The sequence below is a fragment of the Sinohyriopsis cumingii genome, chromosome 8 (assembly GCF_028554795.1).
Source record: "Sinohyriopsis cumingii isolate HCF-2022 chromosome 8, ASM2855479v2, whole genome shotgun sequence".
Classification (NCBI taxonomy): Eukaryota; Metazoa; Mollusca; class Bivalvia; order Unionida; family Unionidae; genus Sinohyriopsis; species Sinohyriopsis cumingii.
The window spans coordinates 18,454,662-18,478,847 of record NC_142968.1 but is presented as its reverse complement, the minus strand read 5'-3'; the positions used below and the strand labels follow the sequence as shown (position 1 = coordinate 18,478,847).

General features: G+C 34.3%; 1 protein-coding gene across 1 annotated transcript in view; it reads left to right on the top strand.

The window, feature by feature from the left end:
* Nucleotides 1-23,894, top strand: part of LOC149793066 (ras-related protein Rab-31-like) — a 40,611-nt gene extending 16,717 nt beyond the window's left edge. The window contains exons 4-7 of the mRNA XM_089966965.1: nucleotides 5,456-5,549; nucleotides 6,072-6,101; nucleotides 8,496-8,621; nucleotides 15,520-23,894. Coding sequence (XP_089823091.1) covers nucleotides 5,456-5,549; nucleotides 6,072-6,101; nucleotides 8,496-8,621; nucleotides 15,520-15,716 — 447 coding nt within the window. The 3' untranslated portion in view covers nucleotides 15,717-23,894. The remainder of the gene's footprint in view (nucleotides 1-5,455; nucleotides 5,550-6,071; nucleotides 6,102-8,495; nucleotides 8,622-15,519) is intronic.
* Nucleotides 23,895-24,186: the final 292 nt, after the last annotated feature.

Below are 24,186 nucleotides of genomic sequence, written 5' to 3'. Positions count from 1 at the left end.
TGTTCACACCAGTTCCACTGTCCATGGCCACACAAGTTCCATTGTCCATTGCCACACAAGTTCCACTGTCCATGTCCACACAAATTCAACTGTCCATTGCCACACAGGTTCCACTGTCCATGTCCACACAGGTTCCACTGTCCATGTCCACACAAGTTCCATTGTCAATGGTCACACCAGTTCCACTGTCCATGGCCACACAAGTTCCATTGTCCATTGCCACACAAGTTCCACTGTCCAAGTCCACACAAATTCAACTGTCCATTGCCACACAGGTTCCACTGTCCATGTCCACACAAGTTCCATTGTCCATTGCCACACAAGTTCCATTGTCCATGTCCACACAAGTTCAACTGTCCATGTCCACACAAGTTCCACTGTCCATGTCCACACAAGTTCAATTGTCCATGTCCACACAAGTTCAACTGTCCATGTCCACACAAGTTCAACTGTCCATGGCCACACAAGCTCCATTGTCCATGGCCGCACAAGTTCCATTGTCCATGCCACACAAGTTCCACTGTCCATGGCCACACAAGTTCAATTGTCCATGGCCACACAAGTTCAGTTGTCCGTGGCCACACAAGTTCCATTGTCCATGGCCACACAAGCTCCATTGTCCATGGCCACACAAGTTCCACTGTCCATGGCCACACAAGTTCCACTGTCCATGGCCACACAAGTTCCATTGTCCATGGCCACACAAATTCAATTGTCCATGGCCACACAAGCTCCATTGTCCATGGCCACACAAGTTCCACTGTCCATGGCCACACAAGTTCCACTGTCCATGGCCACACAAGTTCCATTGTCCATGTCCACACAAATTCAATTGTCCATGGCCACACAAGTTCAGTTGTCCATGTCCACACAAGTTCAACTGTCCATGGCCACACAAGTTCCATTGTCCATTGCCACACAAGTTTCACTTTATCTGTGATAGGACTTGTATTGGGCTGAAAATTTTAAGTCTTTTACTCTGGGACAAATAAATCAGTGTAACGTTTACTTTGAATAAGATTCTTGGGAGTTGTCAAAGTGGCTGATGTATAAGTGTGGACACATAATGAGGGAAATTCGTGAAAGGCTGTGTCCCAATGGTACACCAATTTACTTGGTGACATGACCATATCCAAATCATGAGAAGGGTAGTGATATAGTGGAAGGTTTTACAGTGAGGTATGACAACAGTACACACATTTACCGTATTTTTATATACTTAACTTTGACATATAGACAAATATTTATGAAATAATGTTCATTTTATTTTATTGTGGTACTGTATTTTCAAAGCTGAAAAATTAATTTCTATATATTCACATGTGAAAATACAAGGTTTCTCATCATGCTATACTATTGTTGTTTATTTGTGCCTACAAGTTATATGTGCAGCAAGAAAAATGAGCACTTTGTGAGTTAGAACAAATAAACGGAAACTGGATTACCTTCCAGACATGGAAATTAATTTTTTGGCTGAAGAAGTCTGACTTGACAATGTTCACATCTCAGTGAAGATATTTCCCCTTACCACAATGATAAACCAGCTGTGCTTGTTTGCACATACTTTGTAGTCAGATAAGAGTAAGATAAAGTACAAAATGTCAGGTATATCATTTACTTTGAGTGACTATGTAATAGTATTCTTAGTACTGTCTTAAGTCATAGGTGTTTATATGGTCAGCCAATGAAATTGAGATGAATTTATGAAAAGGGAGAAGGGTATTGTATTGGAAAGTGAGTTTAATTTTCAAAGCTTCAATTCAAGAGCAAGTTTTCTGTATAAGAAGGGAGAAAAAAAAACTGACTAATTCCTGGATATAGATCATCATATGGTACAAAAAAGATGTATTTTATTTGACTGCCACTTGTTAAATATCATGTATTTTGTACTTCATAATTAAATGTGAATGATATTAACACTAGGAAATAAAACATAATATAACATGTTCCATTATGCATTGGATGTTGTGGAGTGCAGTTCATTGATTTGTGTGGGTGAAGCTGTAGTAGTACGATTTGTAGTACACTATGTGTTTTGTGTGTTTTGGAGTGTCATTCATTGATATGCCAGTGAAAGTCTTGCACTATCTGTACTACACTCAAGATGTGCTGGACCAGGTTTAGGGTGTTGTGGAGTGTGGCTCATTGATATGCCAGTGAAAGTCTAGCACCATTTGTATTACACTCAATTGATACACTCAGCATCATATGCATATATTGTTGTCTACTTCATCAGTATGCACTGCCATGGGTGTTAACCACTTTGTCATGAAGCAGGACCAGTTCTGGCATGTGTAATTGTGAGATTTGTGCAAATTTCTATTTTTGGAAAGTGCATAAAAAAACCCCAGACCAAATGCATGAATATTACACATTATATTCGCATACCTTATCTTCATTTGCTTCATTAAAATCACCTTCCTCTTTTGCAGTTCTAAAGTAGACCCCAGATGGTAACTCAGCCTATCGTATGTCAAACACCCCATAGTGCTGTGCAGTGTAGCACGAGCTTGAAAACACCTATAACAATAGGTATTATACAGTGGATTATAGTTGAATGTGGTGGTAAATACATATTTTTAAAATAATAAATAGACTTCTTTTATTTTCTATTATTGAAATTTAAATCTGCCACCTTTTGTCCTCTCAGAAAAACGTACACTGTATAACTTCTAAGCCGTGTCCAACTGCAAAACTGCACAGAACCAGATCTGTCATAAAATGCACAGTACCAGATCTGTCATAAAATGCACAGAACCAAATCTGTCATAAAATGCACAGAACCAAATCTATCATAAAATGCACAGGCTTATTTGGGTCTTTACAGTTTTTTAGAAGTGACCAGTAGATTAGACAACATGGACCCTGATCTTTGATGGTTGATCAGTGTCTGTGTTTTTTGAAATTGGACTTACAAGCAAGTATTTATGGTACCAGAAATTTACTCTATGAAAAATGTCATCTTTGTTGGAAGCCTCTGCATGTATAGATAACAAAATGGCAACACTGAGTTGATCCTAAGGGGGAATATGTTGAAAGAGTCACTTTCTGGCATGAAACTTTGCCTTTCATTAGTAAGAAAGTGATACTGTTGCCACCATGTACTGTTGACACTGGAGTCAGGGTATCTTACAGTACCCTAGAATGTAATAGAGTTGACGAGGGCACAATACTTGTTATGTAGCTTGAATAGGTGAGTAATTGGAGCATTCTTTTCACTCTGTCATTTTGTTTCTAACCAATATTTTCAGATCATTTATTTATTTTTTATGACTTTTGATTTACTTCATTGGGCTGAGTTTTACTCAATCATTACATGCATGTTTGTTTGTATATTTAAGTGTAATTTTAAGCTACATTTACATTCAAGTCTGTCATGGATAGTCAATCATTCACACAATGTTTGTACATGTACACTGTATGTACATTTAGGTGTAATTTTAAGCTACACTTACAGTCAAGTCTGTCATGGATAGCCAAACATTCACACATGTTTGCATGTATATTTAAGTGTAATTTTAAGCTACATTTACAGTCAAGTCTGTCATGGATAGTCAATTAGTCACACATGTTTGTATATACATTTAAGTGTAATTTTAAGCTACACTTATATTCAAGTCTGTCATGGATAGTCAATCAGTCACACATGTTTGTATGTACATTTAAGTGTGATTTTAAGCTACATTTACATTCAAGTCTGTCATGGATAGTCAATCATTCACACATGTTTGTATATACATTTAAGTGTAATTTTAAGCTACACTTACATTCAAGTCTGTCATGGATAGTCAATCATTCACACATGTTTGTATATACATTTAAGTGTAAATTTAAGCTACACTTACATTCAAGTCTGTCATGGATAGTCAATCATTCACACATGTTTGTATATACATGTACATTTAAGTGTAATTTTAAGCTACATTTACATTCAAAACTATAATGAGTTGATGACACTGAAGCTGTTGTCACTTCCACTTACAAAAATCAAAAACAAGTATAATTATTGCTCATTGCAGCTTCAGGCACTAACTACCTCTAGTACTGCTGCTATTACAACTACCACTACTATAACAAAATATTATTATTATTATTATTATTAATTTTAATAACTGTAATATGTCATTATAAACTCCACTAAGCCAAATTTGTGTTCCCTCACTTCTTCCTGTTGAGCCTTAATGAAAATATTGCTTCTTATTTTGAGAGTCTATGATGCTCTCTGCATTGTAATGGTCATATATATGTTCATAGCAAAATATGTTGGGGGGAAAATACGAATTATTTATGCCAAATATTAAAATATGTTGTAAGTTCATATTCATGTTCATGGCATTGTGGATTGATTCGTAGATGGACCAGACGTTCATGAAGAGAGGCATGTATAGCTAGAAATCTGCAATCAATTGATAGGTACAGTGCATACGAAACATGGTGGCATGGCAATATCTGGGTCTATCACTACAGATATGATGCAAGGTTCATTGACATTTGAATTAGTAATTACATGTACATATACTTGTATCATAATGTACAATTTTCTCAACTGTATTTTATGTTTATAGATTATGCATAATAGTACTTTGTCGGTTTAAAATTGCAATTTTTGGTGTCCATTAAGAGAGCACTATTTCTGTCTGCCAATCATTTCCTTGTACATAAACACCATGTCATCATAAGCTGTGCAAAGATTGTAAATATTCTGTCTGCCAATCGTTTCCTTGTACATAAACACTGTGTCATCATAAGCTGTGCAAAGATTGTAAATATTCTGTCTGCCAATCGTTTCCTTGTACATAAACACTGTGTCATCATAAGCTGTGCAAAGATTGTAAATTTTCTGTCTGCCAATCGTTTCCTTTTACATAAACACCATGTCATCATAAGCTGTGCAAAGGTTGTAAATTTTTTAAAAAAATAAGAAACTGAGACAGTATGTAAGCGTCGGGTTTAATTGCACATCACCACAATCCTGGCTGTATAGTACATCCAGGTATCCACAAAAAGGCACACAAAGAAACCAAGACAAGGTAAAATCCTTAACTGCACACTTCTAAAACATTCATTACTTAGTTGGAATGTCATCATGGAAGCATCCCAGGGCAAAAAGGTTAATTCTGTTAGTTGCTTTTCACAAAATGCAAGAGATATTCTAGGGAAAAATCAAACACAATCATTAACTTTTACATTAAACCAGCTCCTTTATTGTTTACTTGGTTTATGTTTCAGTGAATATCTCTTGGTAACAAAGTATTGGTTGATCTGAACCAATAGCCACTCATGCCTGTTTCTGATTGTGAGTGTTTTACGTTAAATTTAACAGAAAAAGAGAAAGAAGTGGCCACCGAAAAGCAATAGAATTCTTGTAAAAATATTGTACATGAAAATTAACTTTGCATTTAATTTTGTCAAATTATATAATGTACTATTCAAAACAAATTGTCACCACTTTCAGGCTCCTATGTACTACAGAAAAGCCAATGCTGCAATGTTGGTTTACGACATATCTTCATCTGATAGTTTCTATGACATCAAGGACTGGGTCAGTGGTAAGTTTTTGCATGTAATCAGGAATATATCAGCTGTATGCAATAATTAACATGCATCCAAGATTCTGTTAATTTATGTTTCATTATTGTTTCTGGAATGTGATATATGACAAATATTCCTCGATGAAACGGTGGTATTTAACAATCATACACAAGTATTCATCAACAAAAAAATGTGGTATTTGATGACCATAAACAAGTATTCATGAATGAAAAAGGTGGTAGTTAGCAACTTTAAACAAGTATTCATTGATTAACGACCATAAAAAGTACTCACTGATGAAAAGAAGGTGGTTTTTAACTACTATAAATTTGTTATGACATTAATACAAGTGCTTGAAAATTAGCCAGGCAGCTGGAGAGTAAAAATTCCATCACCTACAAATGACACACTGCTGTCAGGAGTTTAATATTATATCCAAGTCAAAAGATGTCCACGTCAAATAATTGTATTATTACCCCATAAAAATAAAGATAAAAATGACCATCTTAATGTATAATTTTGTTATTTGTTTCTTTCAGAACTTAAAAGAAATGTAGACACTCCAATAGGTAAGTTTTCCTTAAGTAGCCATGTTTTTGTTGTTGCTGCTGCTGTTTAGTAGTAATTCTTTTGCCTCATGGATAATGACTGTAATGTATTCATGTTGGTCTCTGCCACATAAAGTCAGCGTGCCTGCAGAAAATTAAAATAGATAGGGTAAGAGTATTTCTGTTCCAAGGTTTGAAATTAATTCCAAAAATGAATGTCACTTTTCTAATTGTCATCATAAGTGCTAAGAATCCTTTCTCATGAAAGATGCAGTGCAAAACACATTCCTCTGGTTGAATATTGTACTGAATTAAATATGCTTGGAGGCAGTCTATGTAATTTCACATATTGTACTGAATTGAATATGCTTGCAGGCAGTCTGTGTGATTTCACATATTGTACTGAATTGGATATGCCCACAGGCAGTCTGTGTTATTTCACATATTGTACTGAATTGAGTACACTTGCAGGCAGTCTGAGGGAGTTCATATTTTGTACTGAATTGAATATGCCTGCAGTCAGTCTTTGTGATTTCACATATTGTACAGAATTGAATATGTTTGGAGGCAGTCTGTGTGATTTCCCATATTGTACCAAATTGAATACGCTTGCAGGCAGTCTGTGGGATTTCACATATTGTGCTGAATTGAATATGCTTCGAGACTGTGTGATTTCACATATTGTACTGAACTGAATATGCTTGCAGTCATTCTGTGTGATTTCACATATTGTACTGAACTGAATATGCTTGCAGGCAGTCTTTGTGATATCACATATTGCACTGAATTGAATATGCTTGCAGGCAGTCTGATTTCACATATTGTACTGAACTGAATATGCTTGCAGGCAGTGTGTGTGATTTCACATATTGTACTGAATTGAATATGTTTGCAGGCAGTCTGTGTGATTTCACATATTGTACTGAATTGAATATGCCTGCAGGCAGTCTTTGTGATTTCACATATTGTACTGAATTGAATATGCCTGCAGGCAGTCTGTGTGATTTCACATATTGTACTGAATTGAATATGCCTGCAGGCAGTCTGATTTCACATATTGTACTGAATTCAATATGTTTGGAGGCAGCCTGTGTGATTTCACATATTGTACTGAATTGAATATGACTGCAGGCAGTCAGTGTGATTTCACATATTGTACTGAATTGAATATGACTGCAGGCAGTCTGTGTGATTTCACATATTGTACTGAATTGAATATGACTGCAGGCAGTCTGTGTGATTTCACATATTGTACTGAATTGAATATGCTTGCAGGCAGTCTGATTTCACATATTGTACTGAATTGAATATGCTTGCAGACAGTCTGTGTGATTTCACATATTGTACTGAATTGAATATGCTTGGAGGCAGTCTGTGTGATTTAACATATTGTACTGAATTGAATATGCTTGGAGGCAGTCTGTGTGATTTCACATATTGTACTGAATTGAATACGCTTGCAGGCAGTCTGTGTGATTTCACATATTGTACTGAATTGAATATGACTGCAGGCAGTCTGTGATTTCACATACTAAGTGGTAATAGTAATCGATTATGTTTGTGTTATTCATAGACTTTACAAGACTTTATTGACAACATTGTAATAGTCAATTTTAAGATATTTTCTTTTTTTACTTACAGCATATCAGTAATATTGTTATCGATTTCTGATAAAATTTTGCAAGTTATTGCTCTTTCTTGTTTGATTTGAACTTTGTTCTTCATTTGCATCATATTGCCCAGGCATCCATATTGTATAAACTCATTTGTAATTTTCATGTTTATTGTTCAGGTAAGTGAAAGCCATGTGTCAAGAAAATTTGAATTCAGTGCTTTTTGTACAGCATATAGTCACAGTGCTTATTATCCATCAGTGCTTATTATCCACCAGACTTGGTTTGCTGCTGATTGTCACTGGGCTGAATATCCATCAGACTTGAAGTGCTGCTAATTGTCACAGCACTGGATATCAGTAAGACTTGATGTGCTGCTAATTGTCACAGCACTGGATATCAGTAAGACTTGATGTGCTGCTAATTGTCACTGGGCTGAATATCCATCAGACTTGATGTACTGCTAATTGTCACAGTACTGAATATCCATCAGACTTGATTTGCTGCTAATTGTCACAGTACTGAATATCCATCATGACTTGAAGTACTAATTGTCACATCATTCACCATTTTATTTAATGCTGTTTGATACTTCTTACATCACATTTATGATTACTCATCAGCGAATTCTAAGTCAATGAAATGGCAATGAAATCAAAGACGGGTATTTACAATAGCATGATGATAATTAATTCTTATCTATTGTTCTTGATTTGTAAAATTATGGATGCTACACATCTATAAATTTAAATTATACTCACCAATAAAAATGTCAATAATTTGCATACATACATATTTTCAGTTTTGTGCCTTGTTGGAAATAAGTGTGATCTAGAAGAGGGACGTAAGGTTCCATTCACTGATGCACAGGAGTATGCAGAGTCAATAGATGCTTTATTCTTTGAGACTTCGGCGCTCAAAAACACAGGTAATATTATTGTCAAAACTACAGAAATAATATAAATGATTTAAGAGATTGCTTTAAATTTTGTTGCCTGTTTTTGGAGGAAGGTGACCCTGGACTTCGTTTTTTCTTCAGTTCACCTGGCAGTAAGTCAGTTAAAGTTATGGTATGTTCCAGTGTCTGTTTTGTTTCTGTCAACAATTGCTGTTTTAAACATCACATACAAAATCACTGGACCCTTTTGACCTGATTCGGTTGAGAGCATGCTGGTATAAAGGGCCTTTAAATGTTACGCCTCTTATTAAGGCTGACAGATGAACTGGGATCATTTTAACCATTTTGTTTAAAGTGGATCAACAACCTGAGATACTTTTGTCTCAGAAATATAGGAAATGTAAAATATCATTATCAAAAATAGTCCATGGTAATTTTCTCTTTTTTCATGTACAGTTTCTTTATCTTGCTATCATTATATATTTACACCTCTCCCTCGATAACTCGCACACAACGGGGTCCACAAACATAGACTGCACTATAAGTGAGGCGCGAGTTACTGAGGGACCTCCAAAAATTGAAAACAAATCGCTTTGACATCGAGAAAACCGTGGGGTCGGGGGGGGGGGTGGCGTTATGGAACTGGGCTGTTTAAGGAACCCTCATTTTACAATCACGTCAATAATAATTTCTAATAATGTGCTTTTTCTAATGAAGTTGTTCGTTATTTAGTTTAAGTAACATTTTTTTTCAAAATATCCAACATAAGAAAAATTGTTCCAACTGATTTGAACAACCATCACGTGTACGCGAAAAATCTGTGTATTACGTCACTGCTTTTTGTTTTCTTGATGAGTCTGGTTCCCGTAGTGGTGTTTAATAATATCTTGCCAAATCGGTAGTTCCTAATTTGGGAACTGGACTAACTGTTGATACACCACCAAACAAGATTCCTTTTTTTCAAAACACGTGACATTTATTTCGTGAAACTCAATTTTTTATTCTTCATTTAGTACAATGTTAATGTGGTGATTTCATTGGAAGTAATAATGAAATTTCTTCATCCCTGAGGATATCTCTAAATGCCAGTTCAAGAATTCTCTGAACCTCACTTGCCTACAATGGTCCGTATCTGTGAAATCAAGCTCGATATTTTACGAAGTATTCATTTCGCTTGGCTGCCTTGTTATCTTTGATCACAGTTATGAAAGAGTTGGTTAATTTAAGGTAGTTTCTGTTACATACACAATAACGTTTATTACAGTGTTCGATTGATCAAATGAAGTGAGTTCACCCGACATACAACCGAGGCCACTAGATTTTTATTTAGTCCGATTTTTGTGCCTTTTAACTTTTCTTTTATTCCACCTCCTTTTTTTTAATTCAAAAGACATAATTAACTTGATAATACAAAGGAGGCCAGCTTTTAATTCAGTGCAACAATACAACAAATACTTCCGCAATTCAGTTATCAAAACACGGTCGGCACTTAATTAGGTTCTCAGAGAAACGCTCGCAGACATAGCTGTTATGGTAGATTGACGCATTTTACATTTAATTGCAAGAGGACACATTGCATTTATGATGATTACACTTAAAAGGAACTAAAAGATGGAACTAGAACACAAATTTCAATTGATAAAAAAATTATTTAATTTGTATTTATTTATTAAAGTACTGCCTCCACTCAGCGTAAGTGACATTTTCATTAATCGAAATTTCCTTACATATCGTTAATTGCAGTGTACTAGGAATGTCGTTTGGAAAGAAAATGTAAAAAATTTATGAGCTATTTTTAAATTTGATATTTCATAGTGTTGATTAAAATTTCCAGGTCCTATGTACCATTTTCAACGATAAAATGAGCGATACATCAAAGTTTCCGTTACCAATTTTGATCGTGATTTTCTTCAAGTTCAACAAATAGGGATAAATGTTTGGGGTATTTTCGGGTTTAAAAAATGGAATCCACGCCTGACACCGCGTTATAAGCAGGTTCGCGAGTTATCGAAGAAGTGGTGTACCAAGAATGCTATCAAAATAATAATTACAAACTGCATTGAATTTGGATATCATAATACTAATATTATGTGTCCCTTCATTAGTCAAGTAAAATGCACTTGCTTAACAAAGGAAAGATTATTCAGAATAATTGTCACAGACATCGCCAGAATTTGAAAGTAAATATTAACTCTTATGCAGAATTTAAAACCTTACCTGCCACTATTGTTAAGCCTACTCTTTCCATAATGGAAAAACTTGAGTGTTTCTGCTTCAACTACATTACCTGATGGCAGTATATTAGGTTAACTTTCTTTGCTACCTCCAAATCCAGCCCTCCTTGAAAGGTGGAAAAATGTCTTTCTGTTTCTAAATTATATCAATAAGGGAAGCAACTCTTGCAAGTTACCTCTCTTTCTACCCACTTGGACCCTACCATTAAAACCCAGTTGTTGCTGTTGTTGTTATAGGGTTTAACGCCATTTTTCAGCACAAGATAGGCTATACATGGCAGCCAGTATTAATGGTGGAGGAAGAACCTGGGAAAACCTCGGAAAGAACCACCGACGCACGAGAAGTTACTGGCAAGCTTTCTCACATATCCACATTGGCCAAGCCTGAGACTTGAACCCACGCAGACAGAGGTGAGATGGCAGTGATCCGTGACGGAGAGCGCTTTTAACCACTTGGCCACTCAGGGCCCCACCATTAAAACCCAGCTTAATCCAGTTTTTTCTTTCACTGCTATGTGCTAAGATGTACGTGAGACAATTCAGTTAAATTATATCACTTGTATAACTTAAATTTAATCATTCACATTTCTTTTTCAGTTGTACAGTAAGTCAGAAGGTTGTTTTATATCGTGCATTGTGAATTCCAGTGAATATTGATATCTTTGCAGCTATCGTACCATTCTTTATTGTCCTATATTATTTTGTTTGGTGACATTCAGTTTCGCAGGAGAAAGTTTCTAGCAGTGTACTTGTCAATTATTACGCTTCTGTGTCATTTTGACAATGCAGTTTACATTATTTCGTATGTAATATATATATGTTGCACGCACTTGTTAGTACCTCATTTTCATTACAGAGATGACAACCAAGTGTAAATGATATAGGTCTTGGAGGATGGACATAGACATGTCTATGCATGCAATTGCTAATTGGTACACACATGTAACGTGCACTTGGAACAAAAATTCTTGATCCTGTGTTTTGAAAAAGCACCTCAAGGGCTACAAAACCAAACATGTTCCAATGCACCATTAACTCATGCCCAAATTGTTGTTTAGTGTAAAGGGTGATATCCATGCTTTCTGCTTGCCAAGAGTGGTCTAGATAGGACAAAAACCACACAAACAGTTTAGTGGCAGTTAAGACCTGTGATAGAGAAGCGACTAGTATGTGATGAGCCTTGACGTATATGACACATACTTCCATATACCAATTCATATGGCCCCAATCTAAGCCCTTGACATGTATGACATACTTCCATGTACCAATTCATATGGCCCAAATCTAAGCCCTTGACATGTATGACACATACTTCCATATACCAATTCATATGGCCCAAATCTAAGCCATTTACATGTATGACACATGCTTCCATATACCAATTCATATGGCCCAAATCTAAGCCATTGACATGTATGACACATACTTCCATATACCAATTCATATTACCCCAGTCTAAGCCACTACAGAGATGGTGTTCTTGTACAGCACACCATAAAATCATTCAGTAAGTTGGATTTTTGGGTCACAATGGGAACAGCCCTACTTCCCTCACTGTGGTTGATAATGTAAAGAAGTCAGACATTTTCCCCTTCTCAGCATTTTAGTCCATCTAGATATGGAACCCTTGATTCTCATGTACTCTGTCCTCAACGCATGAAAAAAGAATCATTTATGCATCAGAGAAGGCATCAACCAAGACATTAATGTTGGAAGACGTTGGATCAAGCCATAGATGCCCTCCACACATCACAAAACCATAGATGCCCTCCACACATTACATAACCATAGATGCCCTCCACACATTACAAAACCATAGATGCCCTCCACACATTACAAAACCATAGATGCCCTCCACACAAACCATAGATGCCCTCCACACATTACAAAACCATAGATGCCCTCCACACATTACAAAACCATTTGGAAAGTACCGTTTTTCATTCATGACATGAAGAACCTACCTTCTCTCATTCACAGTTATGGTGGATAATAAATGTAGACAAGTTGGACCTTGTCTCTTCTCAATAATTTTTCTCCTAACACATATTGTCTTTGTGTCATTCTCCCAGATGTATCGAAAGTATAACTTGTGTATTAGAGAAAACATCACACAAGACATTGTTTAGGTGAAAATGTTTCTTACAGCTCCTTGGCCTACTCATTGTGAGGATGGATGTGTTACAGTTTACAAATGGATTTGATGGTCATTGGCATGTGGATTCTTCCAGAGAAAGCTCTTCATATCATCCTTGTCGAAATGAAAGCCATTCTCAATGCATTCCACATGTGGGTGGAACAAATCCATGAAATATAGTCCTGATAATGTCCGACGATTTGCTTGTTGTGACAAGGGGTGAAACAGTCACAAAACCTTTTGCCTCACGGAGAGATTCAAATCCAACACATTCTTGTCTAGCTAAATGCTCTTGCCAACTCATTATCAAGGGATGACATCTGCTACATATAGAGTTGTCCCACCAGGGACCTTCCATTTGGTCTGACCCCTTTGGGGCCATCTGATGCTTGACATTTCTCTTACATTGTTCCATGACGCAAGAGGCATATGCTATACATGCTCTTTTAATCATTGTGGAGGAACTGGGGCGTACACCTTCCCTCCATCAATTTTGATCATTGTGGAGGAACTGGGGCATACACCTTCCCTCCATCAATTTTGATCGTTGTGGAGGAACTGGGGCATACACCTTCCCTCCATCAATTTTGATCATTGTGGAGGAACTGGGGCGTACACCTTCCCTCCATCAATTTTGATCATTATGGAGGAATTGGGGCGTACACCTTCCCTCCATCAATTTTGATCATTGTGGAGGAACTGGGGCATACACCTTCCCTCAAATCCTTTACATATATTATTTACTAAAATCCTTGACATGTATTACTAAAATCCTTGGCATGCATTACTTAACTCCTTGACATGTATTGCTAAATGCCTTGAGATGTATTACTAAAATCCTTTACATGTATTACTTAAACCCTTGATATGTATTACTAAAATCCTTGACATGTATTATTTACTAAAATCCTTGACATTTATTACTAAAATCCTTGACATGTATTATTTACTAAAATCCTTGACATGTATTACTAAAAATCCTTGACATTTATTACTTAAATCCTTGACATATATTATTTACTAAAATCCTTGACATGTATTATTTTCTAAAATCCTTGACATGTATTACTAAAATCCTTGACATGTATTACTAAAATCCTTGATATGTATTACTAAAATCCTTGACATGTATTACTAAACTCCTTGACATGTATTACTATAATCCTTGACATGTATCATTTACTAAACTCCTTGACATGTATTATTATAATCCTTGACATGTATTACTATAATCCTTGACATGGATTATTTACTAATATCCTTGACATGTATTATTTACTAAAATCCTTGACATGTATTATTTACTAAAATCCTTGACATGTATTACTAAAATCCTTGACATGTATTATTTACTAAAATCCTTGACATGTATTACTAAAATCCTTGATGTATTACTAAAATCCTTGACATGTATTACTAAACTCCTTGACATGTATTACTATAATCCTTGACATGTATTATTTACTAAACTCCTTGACATATATTATTTACTAAACTCCTTGACATGTATTACTATAATCCTTGACATGGATTATTTACTAATATCCTTGACATGTATTATTTACTAAAATCCTTGACATTTATTATTAAAATCCTTGATGTATTACTAAAATCCTTGATATGTATTACTAAAATCCTTGACATGTATTACTAAACTCATTGACATGTATTACTAAAATCCTTGACATGTATTATTTACTAAAATCCTTGACATGTATTATTTACTAAAATCCTTGAAATGTATTACTAAAATCCTTGATGTTTTTTAATTACTAAACTCCTTGACATGTATTAATATAATTCTTGACATGTATTATTTACTAAAATCCTTGAAATGTATTACTAAAATCCTTGATGTTTATTAATTAGTAAACTCCTTGACATGTATTACTACAATCCTTGACATGTATTACTAAAATCCTTGATATGTATTACTAAAATCCTTGATATGTATTACTAAAATCCTTGACATGTATTACTAAAATCCTTGACATGTATTACTAAACTAAAATCTTTGACATGTATTACTAAAATCCTTGACATGTATTACTACAATCCTTGACATGCATTACTAAAATCCTTGATATGTATTACTAAAATTCTTGACATGTATTACTAAACTTCTTGACATGTATTACTAAAATCCTTGACATGTATTACTAAAATCCTTGATATGTATTACTAAAATCCTTGACATGTATTACTAAAATCCTTGATATGTATTACTAAAATCCTTGACATGTATTACTAAACTTCTTGACATGTATTACTAAAATCCTTGACATGTATTACTACAATCCTTGAAATGTATTACTAAAATCCTTGACATGTATTACTAAACTTCTTGACATGTATTACTAAAATCCTTGACATGTATTACTACAATCCTTGAAATGTATTACTAAAATCCTTGACATGTATTACTAAAATCCTTGACATGAATTACTAAAATCCTTGACATGTATTACTAAAATCCTTGATATGTATTACTAAAATCCTTGATATGTATTACTAAAATCCTTGACATGTATTATTTGCTAAAATCCATCTTTTACAGGTATAGAGGAAGCTTTCCTAGAGGTTGCAAAGAAATTGATAAAACTATATGAAACAACTCCCACATCTGGATTGAACATTTTGGACTCCTCATTTCATAACGCTGAAACAGAGCATCCCTCTTCAAGTATCCATGTTGAATCATCGGGACAGAAATCTATTCATAAAGAACCTTCCAGTTCAGGTTGTGGCTGTTGATTACTGTGATGTCATTCATTCATGTATCTTCAGTAATGTGCTTACAATGTATGTCACTTTTAATGTGTTTCCAGTGTTTTCTGATTTTTATTTGAAAATATGAAATTACTACTCCACCAGTTGTAATGGAATAAATCTTTCAGTTAGAAGGTCATCATGTGCTTTAAAATGATGTATTCATTTACAAGGTCATGATAGACTTTGAAATGATGGACTTAATTACAAAGTCATTATAGACTTTGAAATGGTACATTTTTTATGAGAATTGTTTGGATAATCCCTGTAGAACAGTTTAAATTTAGTTGATAGTTATATGTCATGAGTTTATATTGATGTTGGCGAAAGTGTGCTGGTTTTACTAATGCTCCTTTCTATAAAGAGAAAGAACTTTCAGCTTGAGTCGGATCTGAACTTGAAGATTGCATTTTAAATTAATTTTGGTCGTGTACGATTATCTACCTGGCGGCAGCATCATATAATTGAAGAAGTATCACAGTTTGTTCTGAAACAAATTTGTAATTAACATAAATATGTATAAACAGAGTATAAAGTGACAAATGCTTTTTGACGGTTGATATTCTGCTTTTCAGTGATTCTCATTGCTACACCCTCATATTGAAAATAATGCTGTTTTTAGATTCATGTTTCTACCTCTCTTACTTTTGGATATAAAAGGTTCATTAACAAATTTGGAAAAATATATTGGCACTAAGTTAAGAGTTAAATATGTTCACAAGTTTTCTAACTTGGATTTTATTTATTTATTTAATTGTTTCCTAAGTGTGTTTTCTCATCTCCTTTTGCTTTATCTGATTTAAGCAGGGTCATGTAAGCAAAGATATTTTAAAAATATTTATATTATTTCTTAATAATTAATTAATAGAAGCACTTTTATTGTCAAATTTAGTTCCATTGCTTAGAAATATTGCTTTATGTGTAATGTGAATGTGTCTAGAATGACAAGAAACAGCACATAGCTCAGATGTTTGATGGATATCCTGTTACATATATTTAGTATAAAATATATTATTTTAATTTGCAAGCAGCTCATTAATATGTTTTTGAACAAAAGTTGTGTGTACATGCTAACAGATATTAATTAAACAGAAATTGAAATTGTAAAACACGTGTTATTAAATTTAGTCTGATTTCATAGTATTGAATTTTTATTGAATTAATATTAATATTCTGTGGTAAATTTGGACATTGGAATTTAATGAACTTATAAATGTTTTCCTGTTTTCCTTTTTTTTTTTTAAAGCTTACCTGTCCATAAAGCCATGTGAGTTTACAGTAATGTCATCATCCACTTTCAATTATTTGTGCAACTTCTTAAAAACCAGTTTGAACATGATTTTACAAGGTGTAGTCTGGCATCAAGGCCTGTCAGATTTGTTTGATTATCCAATACAGTCACCATTGTTAAAAACAGAAAATTCTTGAAACAATTTTCTTTTCAAGAACTGCTCAACAGAAAAAGAATAGGAAGCATCCTAGCAGGAATGTCTTTCAACATTGTTGCAAGTCCATCAAGTATGGCCACCATTGCTAAAAATAGAAAACTTGATATGACTTCTTCTCATACAATGCTAAACAGTATTTGACAGAAAGCATCACGGTGCAAAGGTCATTCACATTTAATCAAAATGATGCCAACTCATCATCCAGTACAGGAAGCCATAGTGATTCATTGGTCAGACTTACAATCAAAAGGGTGCAGGTTCTGATCCTATCAGCAAGTTAGCCTGGCTCAGCTACTGTGGTGTGTCTTTAAGCAAAGCACTTTACTCCAATTACCTTGGCACTAAAGAACATAGTAGTGTTGAAGTACCATAAAGCATCAAATCCAACCAATCCAAACCATCGTCAAATATGGCTACCTTTACTAAGAATAGAATCAACCTTATATAAGTTGTATGAACTGCTCAGAATTTGACCAAATTTTATACTTACAGTATGCTAGCATAGAGGGTTTTCAAATCTGAGATTACTGAAAAATATTTTTAAAATGTCTTTAATTGACTTCCTTTCGGAAACTACTCAACAGAATTTGACCAACTTTCATACTTACGCTATGCTAGCATAAAGGGCTTTCTTTTAAATCTGAGATTACTGAAAAATATTTTAAATTTATCTTTAAATGACTTCCTTTCAGAAACTACTCAACATAATTCGACCAAATGTTTTACTTATAGTATGCAAGCATAGAGGGCTTTCAAATCTGAGATTACTGAAAAATATTTTTAAAATGTCTTTAAATGACTTCCTTTCAGAAACTACTCAACAGAATTTGACCAAATCTGACAGAAAACATCCTGACATACAGAGATTTTAAATTTATGCAAAAAGATTCCGATTCTCTTTCAGGTGTCGCCACCATTACTAAAAATTAAACAAAAAACTATATGAATTCTCTTGAACTACACAACATAATTTGATGGAAAGCATCATGGTTTTTAATTCACCATCAAATAAGGAAACTATTGCATTATTAAAAAAGAAAATATAAAACTTTATACAATTTATGTACTGCTCATAATTTAACCATATCCAGGCGTAGAGGGCTTTCGGATTACAGAAGAAATTGTACCAATCCATAATCAAACATGGCTGCTGTTATTGAATAATAGCAAAATATTTAAATGACTTCTTCACAACAACTGTTCAACAGAATTTGACTACACTGAGGGATAACATCCTTTCAGATGTGTTTAAATGATTCTGATCTACCATCAGGTGTGCCTGCCATTACAAAAAAAATCCGCACATCTTGCCAGCTCCAACGTTGATTTTATAATTTGTTTACCAATATAGAAAATGAAAAAAAGATTTTTAAAATGTTTAGAATGTTGAATACAAAATATTAACCAAGATATCTAGTTCTCTAATTCTAGTCATACTGAATTTTTTTTGTGTGCCTTTCTCCACCATACTTTCATGGGCAAGGTTTTGCCCCTATTTTCTGTGCAAACATTTTCTTGACATAGACATATTTGTAGTTTGGTTTCTTATAATGGCTTTTAATTTTCATTATGAGTTTCTGAGTCCAACATGAATTTCAATTGACTGTTTATAATGTTCTGATGTTAAAAGTTTTGCCTGCCTTTATTTAATCATAACAGAACCTGCATTCCAGGACTGTCAGTACATTTGAGAAAGTCCACTAGTGAAGTGCCAAGAAGTACTTCTGTATGCTTGCTGAAGTTTTTAACTTTTTAAAATGTATTAACTTTAATGTATATATAGGGTAGATTTGTATTTACTTATCATTTTGCTCATTTTGCCACAAGGCCAAGTGAGCTTATGGGAGTGTCCCACATTCATCATGTCTTGTCCATGAACAATTGCTGTTTTCAACTTCACAAAAATCCCTGGACCAATTTCAACAAAACTTGGCAGGAAGTTTCCTGACAACAAGGACTTTCAAGTCTTACAAATAATGCCTGTCCACCTTTATTGAATACTGAAAATAAAAGCCATTAAACTTGAAAAGGCTGAACATATTTGACTAAATTTAATAGAAAGCATTTCAGCATAAAGAACTTTGAAGTTTTTACAGATGAGATGGAGATACTGATAAGCCTGCCCTAAAGTTATCTTTATATAGCAGTCACCTGGTCCCAGTGGCCATTCCCATTTACCCATCTTTATATTGCAGTCACCTGTCTCAGTGGACATTCCCATTTACCCACTTGAAATTTTTTTTGTAAAAGCCATGTATTAGAAGTCACATAATAAATAGTCACCTGCTTTCTGTGGTCAGTGGCCCGGTGTTTAACCAGTCAGTGGTTTCTCACTGCATAAAATGATCACTTGAGTGTGTTGACGTAGTAAATTTAGTATTTATTTCCCGAGAAAAGCTTTGTTTAGGTAAAACATATCATGTAAATAGATGTGTAAATGTGCCTTATCTTGGTAATATTTACTGTGTTCAAGACAGTCTGTTAGTTTAATTTTAAATTTTCTAATTGCTGATTTAAGAATCTGAAAAAAAGCCACAAAACTGCTGATGATTCATTTTTGTGGTAAATGTTTAATGTAGTCCGTTTTTGAGAATGTTATATCATCATTAGGTTACAGCTTTTAATCCAAGAATAGTTAGTGAACAAACACTACACTTATTCTGTTGGTTCAAAAATGTTCAAGAATTGCAATGCCAAATCCTTCAAGAAGACAACTGAGGTCAAATGCTTGTGTCCATACATGATGGTAACAGTATTTCTAATGTAAAGGCATTACATTCTTTTAAAAAAAGTGACCTGTCAATCACTGGGCTGATGCTTTCTATATTTAGCCATTGTCTGTTGCTTCAGAGACATTTGACTCAAGCAACACTATACAAACAGCTTTATTAGTAAATATACCCTACATGAAAAATATACTGAGATAAATCTTGAAGAAATCTATGAATGAAAGCCCTTTCAACCAGAATATATGAATGAATTACAAAAATAATAAAAATAATAATAATGCATGCAATAATAATATTAACAGAAATAATGGTATTGATTGCATGGCATTTGTTAAAGAACCAAGTTTTAAAGGTGAACCTGCATTCAAATGTCACCTGAATAAAATGGCAGGCTTGGCCTTTCTCATGGGTGCCACCAATTGACTGGTTTGATTATCATTGCACATTTCCACTATTAGTAACAATATCAAAACCTGCAAACAAATTTTTCTCAAAGATCATTCAACAGAATTTTACAAAATTGGACAGAAAGTGTATTTACTCTGCACATAATAAAGGGGATTTCAGGTTGGTACAAATATTGCTAAAGTTGTGTCAACTTTGTACAAATATTGCTAAAGTTGTATCAGGTTGGTACAAATATTGCTAAAGTTGTATAAGGTTGGTACAAATATTGCTAAAGTTGTATCAGATTGGTACAAATATTGTTAAAGTTGTATCAGGTTGGTACAAATATTGCTAAAGTTGTATCAGGTTGGTACAAATATTGTTAAAGTTGTATCAGGTTGGTACAAATATTGCGAAAGCTGTATCAAGTATGGTCATCATTACTAAAACTAGAAAAACTTTTAGAAGACTTCTCAAAAACTGCTGAGCAGAATTTAACCAAACACTCCTGACCTGAAGGACTTATTTATGCAGATGATGCCGATTCACCGCAAATGTATGGATGCTTTTACTAAAACATAGAAAAAACCTTGAACTGATCCCTCAGAAACCCCTTCAATAGATTAAACTAATATTTGGTGAAAGAATACTGGTACAAAGGTATTTCCAACTGGTACAGATGATGCCAGTCTACCATTAAATATGGCTTCTGTTTCTAAAAACAGAAAAACTTTAAATGACTTCATTTCAAATTTAAACTCTCAAATATTTGACCAAATTTGGCAGATTCATCCTGTTATGAAGGGGCTTTTTATACAGATCATGCTGATTTACCATTAAGTATGACCACCATTACTAAAAAAATATATTGTTTCCAATAACCTCTTGACAATACTGTTTAACTGAATTTGACCAGCTTTGATGCACAGCATCGTGGGACTAAGGCCATTCAGTATAACATACATTATGACGATGTGCTATCAAATATAGTTGAAAATACAAAAATAGAAGAAAAAAAACTTGAATCAGTTGTTTTTATAACATATGGAGTCAACAGCATTAGTAGTACTAATATTAGTACCCTTACTTGTACCTTGTGGACAGGGTACTAACATGAGCATATATGTGTTAATGGAGAAAGCTGGGTGTGATTCACACCCGGTGCTCTTTTAGCCTAATAATAACACTTTAAACATATTCCTTGCATATAATCCAATAAATTGAGTAGTCCTCTTATTTAATACCGGAAGTATCGAAAATCATTGTAGAAATAGTTGTAAAATCTCGTTAACCTTTTTTTGCTGATATTTTCGTTTAGATCGTCTGCCATATTATTTCAAATAATGATTACTTCTGTTCTCAGCCTCGTTTGTTTGTGTGCCATATAAGGACATTGACGCTTAATTTGGAAATGTAAACAAATCGAAGTAAAAATTTGGCGCCATTTGGGTCAAAAATTTGGCGCATTAAAAGTAAATACAGTTTATCGGCAACTTTGTAATTTCACCAAGAAGCAATTATTCGCCACTTGATTGATAATAATATAGTGTAGAATATCCAAAATATTGTCTGGCAAGCCTTACGTAGAAAAGTGGTCACGGCGAGAGTCTCGCGTTATATGTCATGGTGGACAGGATAAGGTTAGAGTAACCATGCCAATTTATTTTATCGTGTAAAGGCTTAATACGTTCAAAACAAGCCAAACTTCTTTCACAACATGATTATACTTATGTAGTTGATTTCTACACTGTTTGTTTTTCTGACTTTAGTGACGATTTTTTTTGCTCCATTACATGATATGGATCGGTTCGTAGCCTCAACCACACCAATTCAAGTTGAGGCTACGACATCATAGCTACAGCATTAGAAGAAATTTCTGTGGAAAGTACCCTACTAACCCATATTTCTGGGTCAGCTGTTCTTACATTGTGCTCTTATACACACATCAGCCATGTAATTGATCTTAGACCTTCTTGAGTGTCTTGGCTTTTTTTCCTTCAGAATCAGTGGTTGTTTATGTGGAATATCATAGAACTTAATGATAAACAGTTTCACTGGCCCTATAATTCTTGCTTTTCTTTGTTCACTGCACAAGTGCACAATTGTTTTCCAGTACAATCTCATTATTGCAAAGATACTTTCATTAATTCAAAGGAATGATTGTGAATCAAATAGGATTAGTTCTAACTAGAAAGCTCCATTTAATTTTTCAGCTTGAAAGCATATTTTTCTGTTGGTCTAGTAAATGACTTACATAATGTAATATTTTGTCCTCTGTAGATATTTCCATCTTGTAGTCACATTAATTCCATGCCTCAGACATCCATGCAAAGCCATGTGGTCCGTTTTGGTTCATAATTATTTATAATTTACATTCAGCTATGGTTGTTATTGCTCTTTGGTTATGAACATGAATCCAAGATAAAATATGTGTCCAGTCCTACATCACTGTGCTGAAACTTCTATAATCTGGCCTCTTGCTGACCCAGTATCCTTAGTAATCTGGTCCCTCAAAAGCCCAGTCTCCTTTAGAATCTGACTCCTCTATAACCCTATTGCCTCTACAATCTTGCTTCTCAATAAATCTATCACCTTTCAGTTTGGCCCCTCAGTAATCACATCCCCTTCTGTAACCCTATATTTATAATCTGGACCCTCATTAACCACATCTACTCTACAGTCTGGCCTGTTTTAAATCTAATATCATCTGCAATCTGGCCCTTCAGTATATATTTCCTATATAATCTGGCTTCTCTGTAACCCCATAGCCTCAGTAACTCCATCACTTCTTCAGACTGACCCCTTGGAAACTGCATACACGTATCTTCTACATTCTATGCTTCCTTCTAACCCAATAGCCTTTACAGTCTGGCCTCTCTGTAACTCCACATCCTTTACAATCCAGACTCTATGTAAACCCACAGCCTTTACATTTAGACCACACTGTAGTCTATCTCATTTACAATCTGGGCACATGTTTTGGCCCCATTAAGACAGTTTTGATGCAAGCCCAGCATCTGTATACTGACCACCTTCATAATGGAATCAAACTTTTGGATTCCAACTGTCTTGCTTAGGGAAGTTTAACAGCATTATATTTTTTGGAAATTATAGATCAGAGTGAAATAAGCAAATTAACATGCTTGAGTATTGTTTTTGTGTTAAAAGAATTTGTATTATCATACTTTGTAAACATTGCTGGAGATTGTATACATTTAAAGCAAATATCACTTTTAAAGAGATATACTATCATAGAATCAGTAGGGAATAAATTCATTGCTATTCAGCTGCAATGACCACATTGTCGTGCATTAGAATTGTATGGGATATAGCCGCTGCCATAATTTGTGTTGTAATGGGTCTGTCAGATTTATGCATAACAATTACCGCAATAAGAAGACCTATATTTTGGGGAAAACATATTTCTACTTTATATTTAATCACTCAGATGTTACCTCCACCATGTCCATGCAGACAGCTTGGAATAGATGTAATGATTATTCATCAGAATGTTCATACAGTTGTCTGTGTGTGGAGAGTTTAAGTCTTGCTTTAACATTAATGCAGCCTTCTTCTCAATAAAATGTATTTTCTCTTATTGTATGGCTGATATTTTTATATTCTTCCATAATGTTTATAATTCTTAGTAATCCCTTTGCCACTTGGTCATTTGAGAGAATATTTAACATTTCTGCTTTTAAGTTAAAGAAATATGTGCCAAAATTACAGTTTGTTTTTCTTCCTCAATTTCTTCATGAATGTAACTTGGACAATCCACCACCAATTAACCCAAAAGTTAGTCACTTTTTATTGCAGAATGTTAACATATTTAGTGAGCAAAGTAATTTTCACTAAAAATTTTAAAAGATCCTAAAGGATATGATTGTAATA